General features: G+C 40.0%; 1 protein-coding gene across 1 annotated transcript in view; it reads left to right on the plus strand.

Annotated features, from left to right (window-relative positions):
* LOC122810798 (glutamate-rich protein 3-like) overlaps positions 1-18,954 on the plus strand; it is a 129,099-nt gene that overhangs the window by 65,413 nt on the left and 44,732 nt on the right. The window contains exon 4 of the mRNA XM_044082358.1: positions 9,730-10,698. Coding sequence (XP_043938293.1) covers positions 9,730-10,698 — 969 coding nt within the window. The remainder of the gene's footprint in view (positions 1-9,729; positions 10,699-18,954) is intronic.

An 18,954-nucleotide genomic window follows, 5' to 3' on the forward strand; every position in this document is an offset into this window, starting at 1 on the left:
TAAGACTGAGGTGGAAAGTCTCAAAGTCCCCATGCTAAAGGATAACGCTGTCCAAGCTGCAAAATCCTTTACTAATGCATTCTACGAGCACCTACAAGAATGCATGGATCATGCTATCCCAAACAAAATCAAGACTCACTCCTCCAAGAAAAGGAAATCAGTCTGGTGGGCCCCCTACAAAAACAAGCCATACAACAGAAGGAGGAAACTAGTACAGAAAAGAGTAAAATCCCAAGAAGGGAAGACCTGATTAGTATTAGCAAGAAACTACTTTCCCTCATAAAATCATCCAAGGCTGGCTTCGAAAGAAAACTTGCCAAGGACTCCAAAGATAACCACAAGGCATTCTTTAGCTATGTCAAGAATCTAAGTGGCAATGCTCAGATCTGCTCGGAGTTAGTGCAGAATGGCACAAAATGCCCTGAACCAACTGATGTTGCCAACATCCTGGCATACAGGTTCAGTGCAAACGTCACCCCCCACTCACCCCCAAAAGGGCCCATAACCATACCAGAAGAAGTTAGAGCCCCTGAAATCACAGACACTCAGGTTAAAACAGCCCTCTCCAAAGCCAAAAACAAAGCATCAATGGGACTGGACGGTGTCCCAGGCCACGTCCTACATGAGCTCAAAGATGAACTAACCCCTCACCTAAACACACTGTTCAAACTCAACCTCTCCACTGGCTATGTACCCATAGAGTGGCGCACAGCAACGGTTATTCCACTCCACAAAGGTGGAGCCACAACAGACCCCGGGAACTATCGCCCTATAAGCCTGACTAGCTTGGTCTGCAAGGCTATGTAGCACATCATCATGGAACTCATTAACAGAGACATTGGGAATCTCCAAACACTGGACCCTACCCAGTTCGGCTTTGTTAAGGGCAGATCATGCCTCCTGAACCTGGTGGATGTCTTTGAGACAGTTACCAAGGCTACAGATGAGGGAAAGGCGGTACACACAGCTTACCTGGACCTCACAAAGGCCTTCGACACCATTCCCCATTCTGGTATTATTGACAAGCTCACCAGCCTGAACATAAACCCCTACGTCACAAGATGGGTTGCCAACTGGCTCACAGACAGAACCCACATGGTGAGAGTTGTGGGAGCTAGGTCCGACTCTAAACCGGTTACAAGTGGCGGTCCCCATGGCTCAGTCCTAGGACCCCTCCTGTTTGGCATATACTTCTCAGAGGTACAGGCAAGCACAGGAGAACTATGGCTGACCAAGTCTGCAGACAACTGCAAACTAGGAGCTATAATTGACTCTCTGGCTGACACAGACATCCTCCAAAAGGGTCTCACTGAGACGGATACCTGGTGTCAAAATCATGGCCTCAAGCTAAATGCCAAAAAGTGCATAGTCATCCCCTTTGGAAAAAACAAAGTACCCACAAACTACCACAAAGGTGGTAGTCCCCTAAATACAGAAGACGTAATAAGGGATCTGGGGACCAAAGGAGATAGTAATTTCACCTTTGATAATCACATTGCCAAAGTGGTTAGAAAATCCTTCTGTATGGCCCACCTATTCACTAAAGGGTTCGCATCCAGATCAAAAGAGGTCATTGTGCCCCTCTACTCATCACTCATCAGACCCATCATAGAGTACAATGCCCCATTTGGGATGTACCTTACAAGACACCTGCAACAGCTGGAAAGACCACAGAAGTACCTCACCAAGAGGATTACTGGCCTCAAACAAATGCCTTATGCAGTTCGACTGAAGAAACTCCAGCTGTACTTGGTTGCATACCGCCTACTCAGAGGTCTTCTCTGCCTGACATACAAGGCCATCTCCAACCCAGAATTGATGGACGTGCTCCACCTAAAGAAAACCACATCCCCTCGAGCCACACACTCTAGGGACCTAAACCTTACCACAACAATAAATATGACATGCTGGAGGGATAGATTCCTGTCCCAGAGACTTCCCATGCTTTGGAACAAGATTCCAATCTACATTAGCCAGAGCTCCTCACTAACACACTTCAAGAGAAACCTTGACGAGTGGATGGGAAACAGAAAGTTTACCCCGGGGATCACTTCAGTGGCTCTGCTGGACAGAGGCACAGGGAACTCATCTAAGGGGACAGCGAAAGCCAACATATTCTGGCTAGGCTTATAAATGCCTTCGGGCAGATAGCCTAGTACCTACCTATGAACTATTAGCACTACAGAGATACCAATAAATAATGATGTTTATGTTTGATTCAGAACTTCCACAAGCATCAGCTGCTGTGATTCTAATGCAAAATGTGAACTTACCCAGTAGCACTGATTTGTTGAAATTATTAATAAAGTTTGAGCTGTTTATGAACCCATAGACTTATATACCTGAACTAACCCTATACAAAAATTTCTTATCATTAAACATATGTGGATCTATTGTTTTCAGATGTAGTTTTGTGTACTGAAAGATAGCCTCAGAGAGGTTCTAGCACACCATACAGTAAGTAAGGGGGGAGGAAGAAGGAAGGATAGTTCTTAGCTGTCTCATCAAGAATGAATACATTTTAACCTTGACTGTGGACATTGCCAGGAAGAGGAAGGAACACTGCAATGAACTTCTGAATCTTGAAGGAATACATTCCCCTGGAGAGTGCCAGAGAAAGGTAGATGACATCACTGTAATAATTAATCATTTCCTCTATGGCATATCTGCAGGACACGATGATATCCAGCCAGAAATATTGAAGACACTGCATGTTGTCAGGAAGTCGTGGTTAATGCATCTTTTCATTTTTATTTGGAATGTTGTGAGGGTACTTCTGGACTGGCAGAACGGCATTGTCATCATCATCATCATCATCATCCCCCTTTATTTCACATTTTCTACATTGGATTGGGATGTTGTGTAAACTGTCACCATCTCTCTATTTAATGTTACTGTCCTACCTTCTTCATAACTCATGTCTGATTGTCGCAGGTCTTCTCTCACACAATCCATCCACCTCTTTGCTGGAAAACCTTGTTTCCTCTTGCCTTCTTCCTGCCTGTCCCAAATCTTCACCAAATCATCTTCTGCTTTTCTGCTCATGTGCCCGAACCACTGTAGCCTGTTCTCTTTGACCTTTTCGGCAATTGAAGCTACTGTTGGCTTTTGCTTTTGTCTCCTCGTTTCTTTGTTTGTCCCACAGAGTGCATCCTACCGCCCAGCCCAGGCACTTCATCTCCATCACCTCTAGCTTCCTCAACTGCTCAGCCTTTACTTCTCAGGTTTCTGTACCATATAGTAGTATTGGTTGCAACACTGTTCTGCACACCTTACTTTTCAGCTTCTTTGGCTTTCTTCTATCATACAATATACCTGACACTCTGTGCTAATTTTCTGCAGCCCCTCTGATTCTAGCTTTGACCTTCTCATTCAGACTTACCTTTTCCTCAACCACCCCCCTCAAATACCTGAAGCTGTCAGCCTGTTTCACAGTTTTCCCTTCCGTCTCAGTTCTCATCTTCTTCAGATTTCCATTTGCTGCCATTACAACTGTCTTGTCTGTACTCATTTTCATGTCATGTGCCTTCAGTTTTGCATTCCATTCCCCTGTCCTTTGAAGTACTTGCTCAGAGTCTGCCTGCAATACCACATCATCTGCATACAGCAACTTTGTTCATCTGTCCCCACTGACCTGTTTACTAATGTAGTCCATCATCACCAGTATGATCATCAGTGGGCTCAGAGCTGAACCCTGATGCACACCAACTCTTACTGGGAACCCCTCTGTCAAACTGAATGTTTTGGTTGTACTTGAGTCATCGGATCCTTCTGCATAGCCTGTACTAATTCTATCAGTATTTCAGGGATTTTGAACCACTGCAGGACTGCCCAAATCAGCTTTCTTGGGACCTTGTCATATGCTTTTCCCAAGTTTAGGAATGCCCAGTTGGACTATTGTTCTCCTCTTTTCTCCTCCAGCATCTTCTAACATATCTGTCTCACTGCAAACGTCAAGTCACTTGTGCTGTATCCTGATCTGAAACTAAGCTGCTCATCTCCCATCTTACTTTCTCCTAATCTGCATATTCATTTATCAGTCACCCTCTCCAGAACTTTCATGCAGTGTGACAGGAGTTTGATACCTCTGTACTGCTCACAGTTGTGGATCTTCCCTTTGTTCTTGAACACTGGCACTAATGTGCTTATTCTGCAGTCATCTGGGATATGCCTTTCTCTCCACACTGCTATGAGTACCCTCAGAAGGCATTTCTCCTCTGTCTCACCCAACATCTTTTATCATATCTGCTGTGACCTCATCTATGCCGGCTGCTTTCCCTGACTTCATTTTCTGTTGTGGCTCCACCTTTGTGGAGCGGAATAACCGTTGCTGTTCTTACTTCTATGGTGGGCTACACCTTTCTCATCCTATACTGTGTCTGTGACAATGCATCTTCTGTGGGTTTTCTTCATTCAGACGCTGCTGGAAGTACTTCTTCCATCTGCCTTTGATGCCCTTTGGACTGGTGAGCAGGTTGTTGCTGGCATCCCTTATAAAGGGTGCCTGACTGTCTTCTTTATCTTTCTGTGTTTGCCTTCCAACCTGATATAGTTTCTTTGTGCCATCTACTGAGTCACTTTGCAGAAGTTGTTAAAGTGCCACTGGTGTCTTGTTCTTTGCTACTGCAACTCCTTTCTTATCCTCTTTGTTAGCCAACCAGTATTTCTTCTTACCCTGGTCTGTCTTTTCTATCTCCCACTTCTTCTTGAGCTCATCCTTTCTTTTGATGACTTCCTGGGCTTCCATATTCCACAACCAGTTTTCCTTGTGTACCTTATTTCCATACCTGGTATGGCCCCATATCTTTTCCGTAGTCCTCACTCATACTGTTTTCAGGTGCTGCCATTCTTCTTCATCTCCACCTGTTTCCTCATCTTCTTGAGGTGCTAGAGCTCTGAGTAATTCCTTGAACTGCTATGCTTTTTCTGTAGTCCTTTCCCCAGTCTTCAGCCTGGTCTCTGTTGACCTTAGAGCCTTCTCTGACGTCTACTTGCAACTGACTGTGTCAATCAGTAGTTTATGCTGTGGGCCGACTGTTTCACTGGGGATGACTTTGCAATCACTGATTCTAATCCAATGCCCTTTAGTTACTTGAAGGAAGTCTACCTGAGTTGCATTCTGGCCACTTTTGTATGTGATCCTGTGACTGTCTATCTTGCTGAACCATGTGTTGGTCACCATCAAGCCATTTGCCAGGCAGAAGTCTAGAATGGCCTGTCCTTCCTTATTCCTGTTGCCCCACCTGTGTAGACCCAAACAGTCTTCATATCCAGTTTTGTCTGCCCTGATGTGTGCATTCAGGTCACCCATTATCAACACCAATTCATGTTGTCCTGCTTTATCTAGTAGGTCCTGTAACTGGTGCCTGAATGCACTCTTTTCCTCACTATCACAACCCTGCTGGGTTATGAAAATTGCCCTGTCCTTACATTGGAGTCTGATTGCCATAGGTCTGTCGCTAATTCTGTCTTCGGGAGCCTCTAGCTCACCATGATTCCCACACTGTTTCTTACCTGTCCTCTCCTGAGTAGTAGAGTCTGGATCCCAAGCCAAGTGGCTTTGAGCACTGCCCTTCCATCTTGTCTCCTGGATACATAGGATGTCCAGTCTACTCTGTATCATCATGTCATCCACTCCCAAGCAGTATCCTGTCAGTGAATCTACATTGTGTGTATCAATTCTTAGTTTATGTTTGGCGGGTTGATTAGTTTTTACATCCAGCTTTCACTCAACAGAGCTATCCCAGGTAGCCCAAGCTGGCAACTGGACACCAGCCTGCTAGTAGCTTATTAATCCAGGACTGCTGGGCTTTAGGATGGGCACACACTTGCCAAAAAGGACACATACAGCCCTCCCACCATTAACAAGGGCCCCTGGCGTACGTCAGAGTAGACTGGGTCCTAAACCCACTTAGCAACTGCAAATACCCATGCCGATTTGATGACATTAGTCAATGTTACCAAATCACCTACATCTGTATTTTTACACCATTTAGTGGCTAGCTCTGCCTCTGGTTTCAATTTTCTTAAGAGAGAAAGGATAGCATGTTCCATTTATAAAGATATCACACTCCTGAGCCTCCCTGATAAAACATATTTTATGGTGTTAGAAAGCAGCTTTGTCCATTACTTGAGTGTTCGATTCTAGAGAAGCAATTTGTATTCCATTATTGCTGTAACATTAGGTGAACTGTTTCACAGATATTGTAAGAGTCATGAGAGTTTGCCAGTACCATCTCCTTGTGCTTTTGGATTTGAAGAAGGCATATGACCACATACCCGAAATGTGTTATCGTGAGCGATACAATGTTATGGACATCCAGGGCTGATGGCATGTGTTTTTCAATACTTGTATTTCATGTGAGACAGTGGTGTGGCCCCTGAATGTCTTATGGTGAGTGTTACAACATTAAGGGGATCCAGAGCTGCAGGTGTATGCTATTCAGTACTTGTATTTCATGAGTGAGAGTGGAGTCCACCTTGAATGTCTTATGGTGAGTGTTACAACATTATGGGGATCAGGGTTTGCTGGTGTGTGCTGCTCATATTTCATGATCGAGAGTGGTGTCTATATCCTTGATTTCAAGTCAAGCACATTCAAGGTGTGCGTCAGACTTCACCAAGTGTCTCACCTCCCCTTCTTTTGTGACTTTCATGGACAAGATATCGAGGTACAGCCAATGTGTGGAGATCATCCAGTTTGGGGATGTAAAAGCTGCATCTTTGTTGTTTGCAGATGATGCTGTCATTTTGCCTCAGCTGACTCTGGTTTTCAACATGCACTGGAACAATTTGATTTTGTGTGTGAGGTGGGCAGGAAGAAAATCAGCACTTCCAAATCAGAAATCAGTTCTAAAATCAGTACTTCCAAATCAGAAATCAGTTCTAAAATCAGCACTTCCAAATCAGAAATCAGTTCTGTTCCAGAATAGTCCCAGTACTCTCTGTGCTTCGAGGGAACTGATGCCTCAGATGGAAAGACTCAAATATCCTGAGAAGTTTTTGATAGCATTTGGTACAGAGGATTAAAGCTATGAACAGTTAACAATTTGGTTCTTTCAGACCAAGGTTTGATTCCCTCAGCCACCATTTCCCCACTGTGTGACTCTAAGCAACACATTTTACCAGGCAGTGCTCCTAGTTTGCCCCATAACAGTGACACTTGTGTCCTGTGAGCTTACCCAATTAACAAAAAATAAAAAAGGTAGGGGGAATCAGGAAATTGAGTGGTGGATTGTAACAGTATCAACAGTACTGTGGGCGTTGTCCTGGACTGTCATGGTAAAGTGAGTGGGAACAGAGTCACAGGGCAAAGCTGTCAGTGTATGTCAATATATGTTTCTATCCTCACCTGTTTTATTCACATTCTCTCCCCCTGGGAGAAACATTGGGGTGCAACAGTTACTTTACTACCTTTATCTGTATAGGAATATGCAAAATAACTTGTGTTAAAATTATGAAGGAGCACTTGGGGGTGGTGAATAGTTTCAGCATTGAGCATTCCCACATACTTACTGCAATAGCAAGGCACAATGCATTTAGTATAATGCAGGTCAACAACAGAGCACAGCTATGGATAGTGACTGAAAGGATCAGGTTACAGATGTTAGTACCAGAAATAAGGTTGTGTCACAGGATAGCTGGGCTTTGGTGTCTGTGACAGAGTGTGTATTTTAGATTACAGCTACTAAATATCTGTCATGGCTTTGTCACTTAGTAAGGATACATTTCAGATTCCCGTTAGTGAGGTGGGAGACACACCCTACTGGTAGGGGCCCCAGAACAGGGTCACTGAGTTCACACTGTGTGACGGAGTGAGAAGCCCAACATTCCGAGAGCATCTCAGGTTAGAGCCACTATCTATCTGTATTAGGAGGTGCCATTTGGGGTGGTTTGGTACGTCATGAGGATACTCCCTCCCACAGGAGACATACCAGACACAGGACATTGAAAGGAAAGCCCAGGGCAGATCTGGGACACATTGGACAGATTATATCTCTGAGCTTGCCTGGACAAATCTGGAAATCAGACAGGATGAGTTGAAGACTGTTGCTGTGCTTGGGAATAATGGTGTACTCTGCTCAGATTACTACCATTACACCTGTCACAAGAACAAGCAGTTTATAATATCAATGAAAGATTGATTCAATTAATAAATTATTGTGTAAATGAAGAAGGTGTGCCTCTCAGTAGCTCTCAACTAATATGTATGATAATGGTGGTTGCAACTGCAGTGCTGATATACTGAAGGGAAGATAAGCCACGGCTTTGTGGTCTGTGCTATCATCAGAAATATGGCCAATACCTAGTTTACTGATAATGTCACAGCTAAAACTCTGTTTAATGTTAATGCTGCTAGAAATACCTGACTACTTGTTTCATGGACACATCCTTCCAGTCACCTAGTAGGTTGTTGTAGTTATTTTACACTAGTCTCCAAACAGGACTGTGCAAAATAAATGCTGGAATATTTAAGGAGCCCTCAGGGTGATGGTTAGTTTCAACACTTGTTTAATTTAATAGGGAGATACAGTACATGCAATATAATGCCAGTCAACACAAGGCAAAGGGAAAAGGAAGATTCCAGACATTATTTTCTTATGGACACTGTTTAATAAGAATCTATGCAGTCCAAGAAACGGTGAGTTGTAATGGTTTAGAAAATTCATTGCATTTAACATGATGTTGAACCTCAGCTATGTTTCATGCTTTTTTTTAAACACATAACAAAGATGTTTGATGTATGTCCTAAGTTACTTTGCTACAACACTGATAGAGTTGTTGTTGGACACAGTGTGTAGGTCCTTAGGGAGAGGCATAATAATAAAGTATTTCTCCAAATGCTTGAGAAAATGGTTCTTGTTCACTAGAATTAACCAGTGACTGTAGCAGGATTCAAACCTGTGATCTCCTTTTTAAAAGTACACATGTTCTAAAATTACTTCTGTGCACTAGATCAAAGTACTAACCAAAGCTAGGTTTGTGATCTCATATTTCAGAGCTCATCACACTGCATACCCCTCTTTCTTTGTTCTAATCTCTCAATGTTTTTTTTAAAAAAGGAATTTCCTAAGAGAGAGATGAGTCAGCTTATTTTCTTTCTTCCTTACATCCTTCCTTCCTAACTACCTTCCTACCTTCTATACCACCTTTGCAGTGGAAAAATTAAAAGTATAGAATGAGCAGGACAAATGACAGAGATGATATGACTAGGTTTGAGATATGAAATTGGGGGGAGACTGCTAGTAAAATGATGCACACAAAACAGTGAGAGGCCAGGAAGTTGGGTAAAACAGGAACATGCCAACTTATAGGGGCAAAGCAAGATTGCCTTATGACCCCTTGAGTACTTAGAATTTCCCTCTTAAAAATCTAATCTAGCATTGTGTGTGTGCGTGCTTGTGTGTGTGTATGTTGGGGGGGGTGAGACTGAGAGATAGAGAGTGATGAGCGTGATGTGTGTAGAGGAGGCAGTTAATGGCTTAACGATGATTAACCTCTGTAACATGATAACTGTTCAACTCAAAAACACATATATCGGAAAACATTAAGCCTGGATCAGCTTAAGAAGTAAAAGGAAACAAATTAGAGGCTCACAGATGGCCAGTATACTCTAGTACTGCATAGATGAGAAAGGAAAATAAATATTTAAATTCCAGTCTGGTAAAACATACAGCTTCAGATTTTCTGCATACATGTACTTTATTATTTTTTTTTCTGACTTCACAGGTAGCAGGAAGCAGTACAATCCAGCAATAAAGAAAAGTGGTGCCACAAATCTTGAAGACCGGCTATACTCAGCATCATCTAAAGACCATGAATGGAAAGGGAGGCATGCCAAAAATCGTCCCTATCACCGGAAAGGGCAATTAACAATGAAGGATGAATATGGATGCCTAAAAAATGGAGACCTAAAAGGAAATAAACAGAGAGAGTCAGACAGGGTAGCAACTAACAAAGATAAAGTCTCTTGTTCTGCTCAGGAAACTGCTATTGAGAAATGGAAGGATATAGATGATAATAGCAGCTGTTTTAGCTCTGAATCTGATGAGGAAACTGGAGTAGACTGCCGGCTTGAAAATAAAGCCTGGACTATACCAACTCCTAAGAGCTCTAGTGAAGCAGAAGAGGAAGAAGAACATGAAGATGAAGGAGAAACAACAGTAGACACGCAAACCAAAGAAATCAGATCATTCACTGATAAGAAGCAAGAACATTCTTACAAAAGTGTAGACTACAATACAAGTAATACCACAGAAACTCTAAGCAATGATGAAGATAAGCACAGGTCATCACCATCTTCACAAGGTGAAAGGAATGTTATAGAGAGTATGAAAGCACTGCCTAGACCTAATTCTGAGATTAGCAATAGGTACCACAGTGATGAAGACGAAGGGAGAAAAAGTAGAAACATAACGCGATTGTCCTCTGAAGAGCTCAGTGAAGAGCTGAGCATACCTTCAGAGGACTCAGAACTGGAGAAAGAGGAGGAGAATGTGGATGATGATGATGATGATGATGATGATGATGCCAGTGGTAGAGAATATTCTAGACATAACACAAGCTGTCAGCCAAATGAGCTTAATTCCATTGAGGAAAATGAACCCTTATTCACAGATTCACATAGTGAGAAGGAAGGAGATGGAAGCAAATTCATAAATGATACCGAAAATGAAGAAGAAAAAGAAACCTCAGATGGTAAGTATTCCATCACATCAAAAAGTATGTGCTGAGAACCCCTTAATATAAATTTTAATTTGATTTATTTATTTATTGCTGATTAATTGTAGCTCTGCTACAGAATGGTTTGGGGTCTGCAATGGGAGATGCTATGATAGTAACAGATTGTTTTGGACAAGAAAATTGCAGTAACAAGCAGCCCATGAGATGCTGAAACAGATATTAGATGAGACATTGCATTATGTGTGGTTCTGATAGTTTGTTGTGAAATGATCCTTTCATAATTGTGAGATTTTATTTTATTTATAATAATTATAAATACATTTCTTTCAACATTTCCCCTTTTCAGCAGAAAACAGATATGCAAATTACATATATGAAATATCCATGGTAGATAACTTGATTTTTCAAAAGTATTGACAAATACAAAAAGGCTTAACGACTCCAGTAGATGTAAACAATTTCAGGGAATAAAACTGCCATGCCATTTTGTGAAACATTCTGTAGATATGGACTACCTCATGACTTGGTGAGTCTCCAAGGAGTGAACACTCATTTTGGTAATAATGTGCAAGGCTGACGCACTTTTTCTCTCTCCTCCTAGTTACTGTGAACTTGCGTTTAGTCCATATAAGTAAGGGGTACGAGGACAAAGAATAGGACTTCAGTGCTCAATGTGTTTGCCAGAAAACACACATTTTTTAAGGAACAGGTCAACAATATCAGGCAAATATCTGGATGATCTGTGAAAAGTTGATAAATAAGGCAAAGGCCTTCAACACAGGGGCCAGGGAATTTTACCTTCTGTAGAGAAAATAAAAGGGGGTTGACCTGGCAGATGTTCAGTAAAGTGAGTCTTCACTCTTTTGAGACTCATTGAAAGACAGTAGAACAGTTGATGTGAAGTGTTTTATCATCAGCAAATTTTTGTGTTAAATGCTGAAGAATATCACAACGTAAAAATGACTAAGTAGAAGTGACTACTAACAAACTTAAAAGTAAACTACCTGATAAAATGACCATGAAATAGTACTTTAAAGTACATTATTATGTAATATGTAGTTAAAAATTATTATGATTATTCTGATTTTTTAACTTTGCTTGCAAATGAAACAGAGGAAAGCAAACTGTGATAACGTGTACAACAACACAATACAGCAGCATATCAGAAAGATATTTTACCAGATACACACACACACACACACACACACACACACACACACACACACACACACACACACACACACACACACACACACACACACACGTATACACATGCACAACATATGAATCAACTTGGTTATGTTCACACAACTCAACATGACAGACACTTCCAACTCACAAAAGTCCCTCTCTTGTGTATATGTTATGCATTATCAAACTTTAATAAACTTCAGCTTTATTTTGCCAAATTCTGTGCAACAGCATTTCATCAAACGGGCATAGGGAAGGAAATATCTTTCCTTACTACAGTGTAGCTCTTTAAAGAAGAATCATAATATCGACTAGCAAAACAATTTATAAAACTAATACTCAAAATAAAGTGCATAAATAGTATGTACAGAATAACATATGAGTAAACATTATAACAGTTATATTATACAATGACCCCCCGATTAATATTCCAAAAGTGCACACTGATTGGCCAGCGTGCCAGTTGTAAATCCCACAATATACCAATGGAAAAAGGTCTGGTCGCCCAGACTTTTTCCTTTGGTATAAAGTGCTCAAAACATTTTTTTAACAAATAAAAAAAAAAAAGAAAAGAAAAAAAACGGAGACTTTCTTTTCTCCGTTGCTTCCATTTCAAAGCATTGATGTACTGGGTATGCATGGGATGCAAGTCCCATATGCATATGCAGTACATCAAAACAAGGAAGCAGTGTACCACAACCAGCTGAAGAACAGTAATGTGCCATTATACAAAGACATTTAAGAAAAGTATTTTTTTTTTTTAAATAATGTCATTGTATAGTAGCAATAACTGACTCCGTGATTGTGGTATATTGAAATGTACCCACGGTTGGCTTTATTTAATCACTCGGGCTCCGTGGGTAAATCTTCAATATACCACACCACGTTGCCAGTTATTGCTTAAATATTCACCAGGATGTTCACATATATCACAGACACATTAAAAGAGCTGCCATTCGCCATGAAACAGCCAAGTACTCAATGCAAAGATCACATGGCATGCAATATTCTGTAGCAATAATTATTTCAAGTTACAGTAGCATATTGTTCACACATTTGCATAGAAAAACAAACATATTTATGAAATAGCTATACATTCACATACTTTCCTGTATTGTAGTTATCAGTATTTCTATCAATATCTAGCATGTCACTGTCATACTTTTTATGAAGTAGCTATACATTCACATACTTTCCTGTATTGTAGTTATCAGTATTTCTATCAATATCTAGCATGTCACTGTCATACTTTTTATGAAATAGCTATACATTCACATACTTTCCTGTATTGTAGTTATCAGTATTTCTATCAATATCTAGCATGTCACTGTCATACTTTAAATCATAAAAAAACTAAAAACTGAGGTTACTTTTTCATAGGGTCATAGTTTCATAGATAAGTACTAGGTTAGCTGCACTTGCAGCCTATTTTAAGCCAAGTCAGTTTCACTTTTTATCCTTGAATTAACCTCATTTGGTTAGAGATTGGCCTTACCCATCCCATAGTCAATAATTATATAATATATTACCCCTAATGAGAATAACTGGGATCATATCATATGTAATTTGATAAAGCATTTAGGAGCTGCCCCTGTCCATTCGTACTACAGGGGGGGCAGTCAGTGGGTACATTTTCTGTTTCCCATTTATAGATCCAAGTTGTGCTTGAATATGGATAGGGATGGACTTTGTTATATGTGGAATGGAAGTGCTTTCCAGAGCAGCAGAATCCTCTGTAAGACATACTTTCTCTCCAAACCATTCTGTTGATGCTGCAGAAGAGGTTTAGATCACTAGAGTATTTCTGATCACATTTGACTTGCGGATGTGCAGTAAATCCATCAGTATTAGGTTGGATGACGTCTTGCATGCCAGACACAGTTCACCTCTTAGCAGTCTGTAGGATACCAAATATAGCAACAGGGCTTTAAATTGGTCCATGTAGGACATTATCTTTAGGCCTTGTATTCTTTTAGTAAGGTATCTCTGTAGCCATTCCAGTTGTTGCATGTGTCTGGACAGATACGTGCCAAAGGGGGCATTATATTCAATGACTGGTCTAATGATGGCTGAGTAAAGTGGAACAATGACATCCCTAGATCTAGACACCTTTGTTTATAAAATGTAAAATATAGAATGACTTTCTTATAACAGTGGACACATATTGGTCAAAACTTAGGTCACTGTCTAGATAAGTTCCCAAATCCTGAACAAATAGGTTAATACTTAGGGGTACTTTGTCAGTGTCATATTTCCCCTGGGGTGGATAGCTTTCCAAAGGATACAATAATCTATTTTTTGGCATTTAGTTTCAGTCCATGATTTTGGTACCAGTTATTTATTTCAGATAAACTTTCCTGTACTATGGCTAAGTCATCTTGGGATTCAATGACTGCTCTTAGCTTGCAACCATCTGTAAATTTACTCAGCAAGGGCTCTTTCAACTTCATAAATATTGTAACAGAGCCACAGGAGCTGTCCATTTGTCTGACTGATCAGCTAATAACTTCTCCATACACAGGCATTCTGATCTGAGCACTGATTTTAGGTCTTATATCATCTCAGATTTCTTTTTGTGATGTTCATGTTGCTTCTTTTGGGGATATACTTCTGTTTGAGTGACTTCTTTCTTAAACTTGGACTCCAGCTTAGCTTATACATATTTGTAATATTGTGCTTTCTTTCTCTGTCTCTTTTTGCAATAATTCATCTTACCAAAATGTATCTATCATGAATAGATGCCTTCTGTTCTTGCTTTATCATTCCCCACAGACAACAAATGATCTAGGTGGTACAGCTTTATTAACCATTCCTGTTTCTGGTTGCTGGCCTTCTCAATACTGATGAATTCTGACTCTCACATTTCACCAATTGTTGGTTTTCTGAATTATTATGGTAGTTTTTCCTTCTCTGATGATTTCTTTTCAGCATTTCCCTGACATTACCTTGAATGAATCTCTTGTATCAACAAAGAAATTGGGATCGGTAACTTAATCTATAGCAGTCTGCCTATTAACAGCTGAGCTGATGAGAGACTGAACACTTATAACAGACCATTTCTATGTTCCAAAACTGTAAGGTAACACGGGTCTATGTTAAATGTTCGAACATCCAAAATGTCGAACATTACATGGTCGAGACCAAATGTTCGGCATTTGGATGTTCGAACATAAAAAAAAGAAAATAAAACACAGACAAAAACACTTTAACAGTGTAGGCAGGGGGGCAAGCCCCCCTGAACCCCCCAAATGGGGGGCTGCGCACCCACACCCCCTACTTAAATATACCACCTCCGAGACTGCACCTCAGTGCAGAAAAGGGAAATTCTCCCTATCTGCACCATACGGTGCAATTGAAAGTCTATCTTCAAGCACTCAAAATTTCGAACATTTGGTTTCGACCATGTAACGTTTGAAATTTTGAGCGTTCAAAGATTTGACAGGTACCCGGTAACACTAACCATTGTTAGTGTTTTTTTATATATTTTTTGCTGCCTGAACATTTTTCTTTTACTGTCTATTTAACTATAGATCACATGGACTTGCAGTTATATGCTTCAACTACTAATCCTCTACAATTTTCAAGGTGCTTTGTACAAACACTTTCTTGATGAGCTTTGCAAGGGTTTATCATCTTTCTCTACTTTATCTTCTCTGCAATAGATATTCACTCATTCATTCTCTGATTACCCCTTTGATCCCACATAGGGATAAACTCAGTAAGGACAAAGCAGTGGAACTAGTCCCGTAGGGTACTAGCTCACTACAGGATGCACATATTCACTCTCAGACAGCTTGTGCATCAGTGGCCAGTTTGGAGGACACCAGCTCACCTATGCAAGTATTTGGGATGCAGGAGGAAGTTGGAGCACCCAGCAAAAATTTTCCAAGGCATAAGAAGGACCTGCATTGCCTGCAAACAGGGTACCCCAGCGAGCAACTAGACTGGAGAACTAAGCTTACTGAGACAGCAACAGTAATCACTGCACCGTATTCATGCACTATTGCTAGCACCCATTTTTCTATTTAACCATCTTGCTTTGGTGCATTTGTAAATGTTTTTATCATAAAATTACAACTCTTATACCATTTTAACTGCCATTTATCAGTACCGCAACTGACTTCTTTAATCATAATATTTATATTTAAGTGCTTCTGTTACTGGTTTCTTGAGCATTTCAAAGTTCTTTTTTGTAGCTTCATTCCAAGGCCATATCCTGTCTCAACAAGTTTCTTAGAGGCATTCTTATCTCAGTCATAGTCAATGCAAACTTTGCAATATTCTGCATTATTCTCAGAAATGTATAACTTTAACTTGCTCTGATTATGGCTTGAGCCCCTCTGGTATTAGAATGTTACCCATATATTTCAGACTTTTTGTTGTTGTTTACTTTAATAATAATACAGACATATATAGTAAATAACTGAAATGAAATAAATTTGTGTGAACTCTTCCCCAGGTGTTGGTCATTTCTAGACTGAAAAAATGGACTGTAACAGTTAACCTTTCTTCTCTTAGATTATTATTATTATAGTACCAGTTGCACACATCACAACTTTGTATGACTACTCAATAAGTGTACAGTCTTTTGTTATGCTGTTCTAGGTCATATTCAAATTCAGACTTATTTAAGCCTTTTCCCCCAAAGTCCTTAACAACAACAACAGGAATTTGAACATGTATAACCAATTTCTAACCAAATAAGTAATACAGAATATATGTTCTAGTGTCTGACCTAAACTAATAGGTAATAATTTTTTCACAGGAAAATGGTAGGTTATCAGTTTGAAGACTAATACAAGCCTAGCCAATAACCAGAGGTCAGAATCAATGCCACCTCTCCACCATATACAGCACCCTCAAAGCCTTCAGTCAGATGTGCAAATATCTCATACAACCCGGTGCTTTTTTTTTTTTTATGTTATCTCCTAGGACCTTGTCCAATGGCTGCACTCCCTTCAGCCATTTCGTCCATTTCTTCTGTAGAAACAGGAGCCAGGTATTCCTGGACTAGGTGAGAGTATTATAGCCCATTCATTCCTGCCTGGGAATCCCAATCAGTCCTCAGTTCTCCAGCAAGAATCAGGTGGTAAGAAGTGGTTCTGCTTGCTGTTTTTGGAGATGTCCTTTCCTGTCCTTTTTTTGAGCACCCATTTGGTGGTTCCTCTGAGCATGCAGTTGCTGCCTTCCAAAGAGAAATTTACCTCTTCATGACAGTTTTCCTTTGACTATCTAGTGTGAAAGCACTATGGCAATGTGGGTTCAACCATTTTGAAACTAACCTAGGTAAGCATCTAGTGCTTCATCTAAGTGTCACCATGTGGTGAGCCAGATCAAACTTCCTCCCCAGGATGATTGAGCTGGCAGGAGCCAATCATTTGCAGCCTCACTGGCCAGCTCCTACAGGCACCTGAGCCACTAACTGAGTTCAAGTCTCCAGAGACATAGTAAAGCCCTTATTGTCATGGAGCTGGCTTTACCACTGGTGCTACTGACATATGAAATAGAGACCTCGAGAATCTATACCTTTCTAAAGGCATATTAAATGTTCATAAGTGACAGTTTATGCATATTAAGCCTGTATAAACTGCAACTTTCATCATCTCGTAAATTTTGGATAGACTCCCTAGTTTACATATAATACCAAAAATAACTTTACATTTAACAGAGTTTGGACCACTTCCTTGGTTGTACGCAATAGTTGTTGTTCTCTTTTAATTACTTTATTCAAAGCTAAAAGATCAATATAAATGCAAAACTTCTACTGCTCCACATAGGTGACCATGCTATTTAGCCATTATGTTGGCTGCATTTGTTCCTTAAAATTCTCATTTACTTGTATTCCTGCTCACTTTTTTCCTGAAAACTACTGTTACTTTCATTGGATCTTGTTAGTGCCATTGCATCTGGGCTTAAGATTCTTCTGGTAAGCTTTCTAAACATGTAAGTAAATCAGTGGTCATACAAGAAAGATATCATTAGTGTGGTCTTTGTTGTAATCAAGATAGTTCTATGTTTGTGTGACTGTTCCTGTGCACATTTACTCTGTGCTTGTGCTCTGTGAATACATTTTACCATATAAACTGTACAAGTGGCATAAACATTATCAGTAAAACAATAAACCAAGTAGAAGATAACATCGGAAAAGGGGGGGGGGTCAACAGGTGAAATTTTATCATACAAAAAGTATTTATTAAGCACTTTCTTCCTGTTAGTATCTTCTGCTTGGTAATATGTTTACCATGCCCATCTTTTCACATGCCAGATGATCCAAAATATTAGGTGAATTAACTGCCAAACTCAATATTACTAAATGGAAGAGGATTGTGCACTTTTTATATTTACACGTCAAGCAATAGCTTTTGACTCAGTAGTTTTACATGTTGTTCTGAATATGTAAATAATGATCACAGTAGTTTTTTGTTTCAATGCCTTTCTACTTCAGTGCTTTGCACTTTTGACATAATACCATACCTTTTACCTGAACCTAATTTAACTTCAGTACTTTATTAACACTGAGCTCGTCTTGCAAACATTCATGACAATTAACTTCTTGTACTTCTATTTATTTTCTCACTTTATAGCATCAATTGCATTTTAATTGTGTCACAAATTCTACACTACATTAATTTTTTTAATCAGATATTACTTAAATGGACATTTCTATTAAATATTGTAGTTTTCTAGTATTGACTTATTAAACTTAAACATTATTAATATATGTTGCTCTTGCTAGTTCTCAGCATGCCATTTACTTGCAAATGATACATATGCTTCTACTATGTTTTTCATGGTAACTGTTTGAAATATTGGGACCCCATTATTGAGTCCCATAATGCTAACACTTAATATCCGAAAAAAATGAACTTACATATACTAAGTCTGACATCTGTCTTGCATACAGAGCTTCAGTAGCTTGTGTACTCTCAGACCTACTGTACAACCACAAGTCCAATGATGGTGTAAGTACCCTTTCAAGAGATCTTAATATCTTCTGCAACAAATAGAACATGTTGGGGGGGTAGATATGCATCGCAGAAAATTCCACTTCTTTGGAATTGACTTCTTCGCCACATAAAA

The sequence above is a fragment of the Protopterus annectens genome, chromosome 9.part0, assembly GCF_019279795.1.
Source record: "Protopterus annectens isolate FY-2018-M chromosome 9.part0, PAN1.0, whole genome shotgun sequence".
Lineage (NCBI taxonomy): Eukaryota > Metazoa > Chordata > Ceratodontiformes > Protopteridae > Protopterus > Protopterus annectens.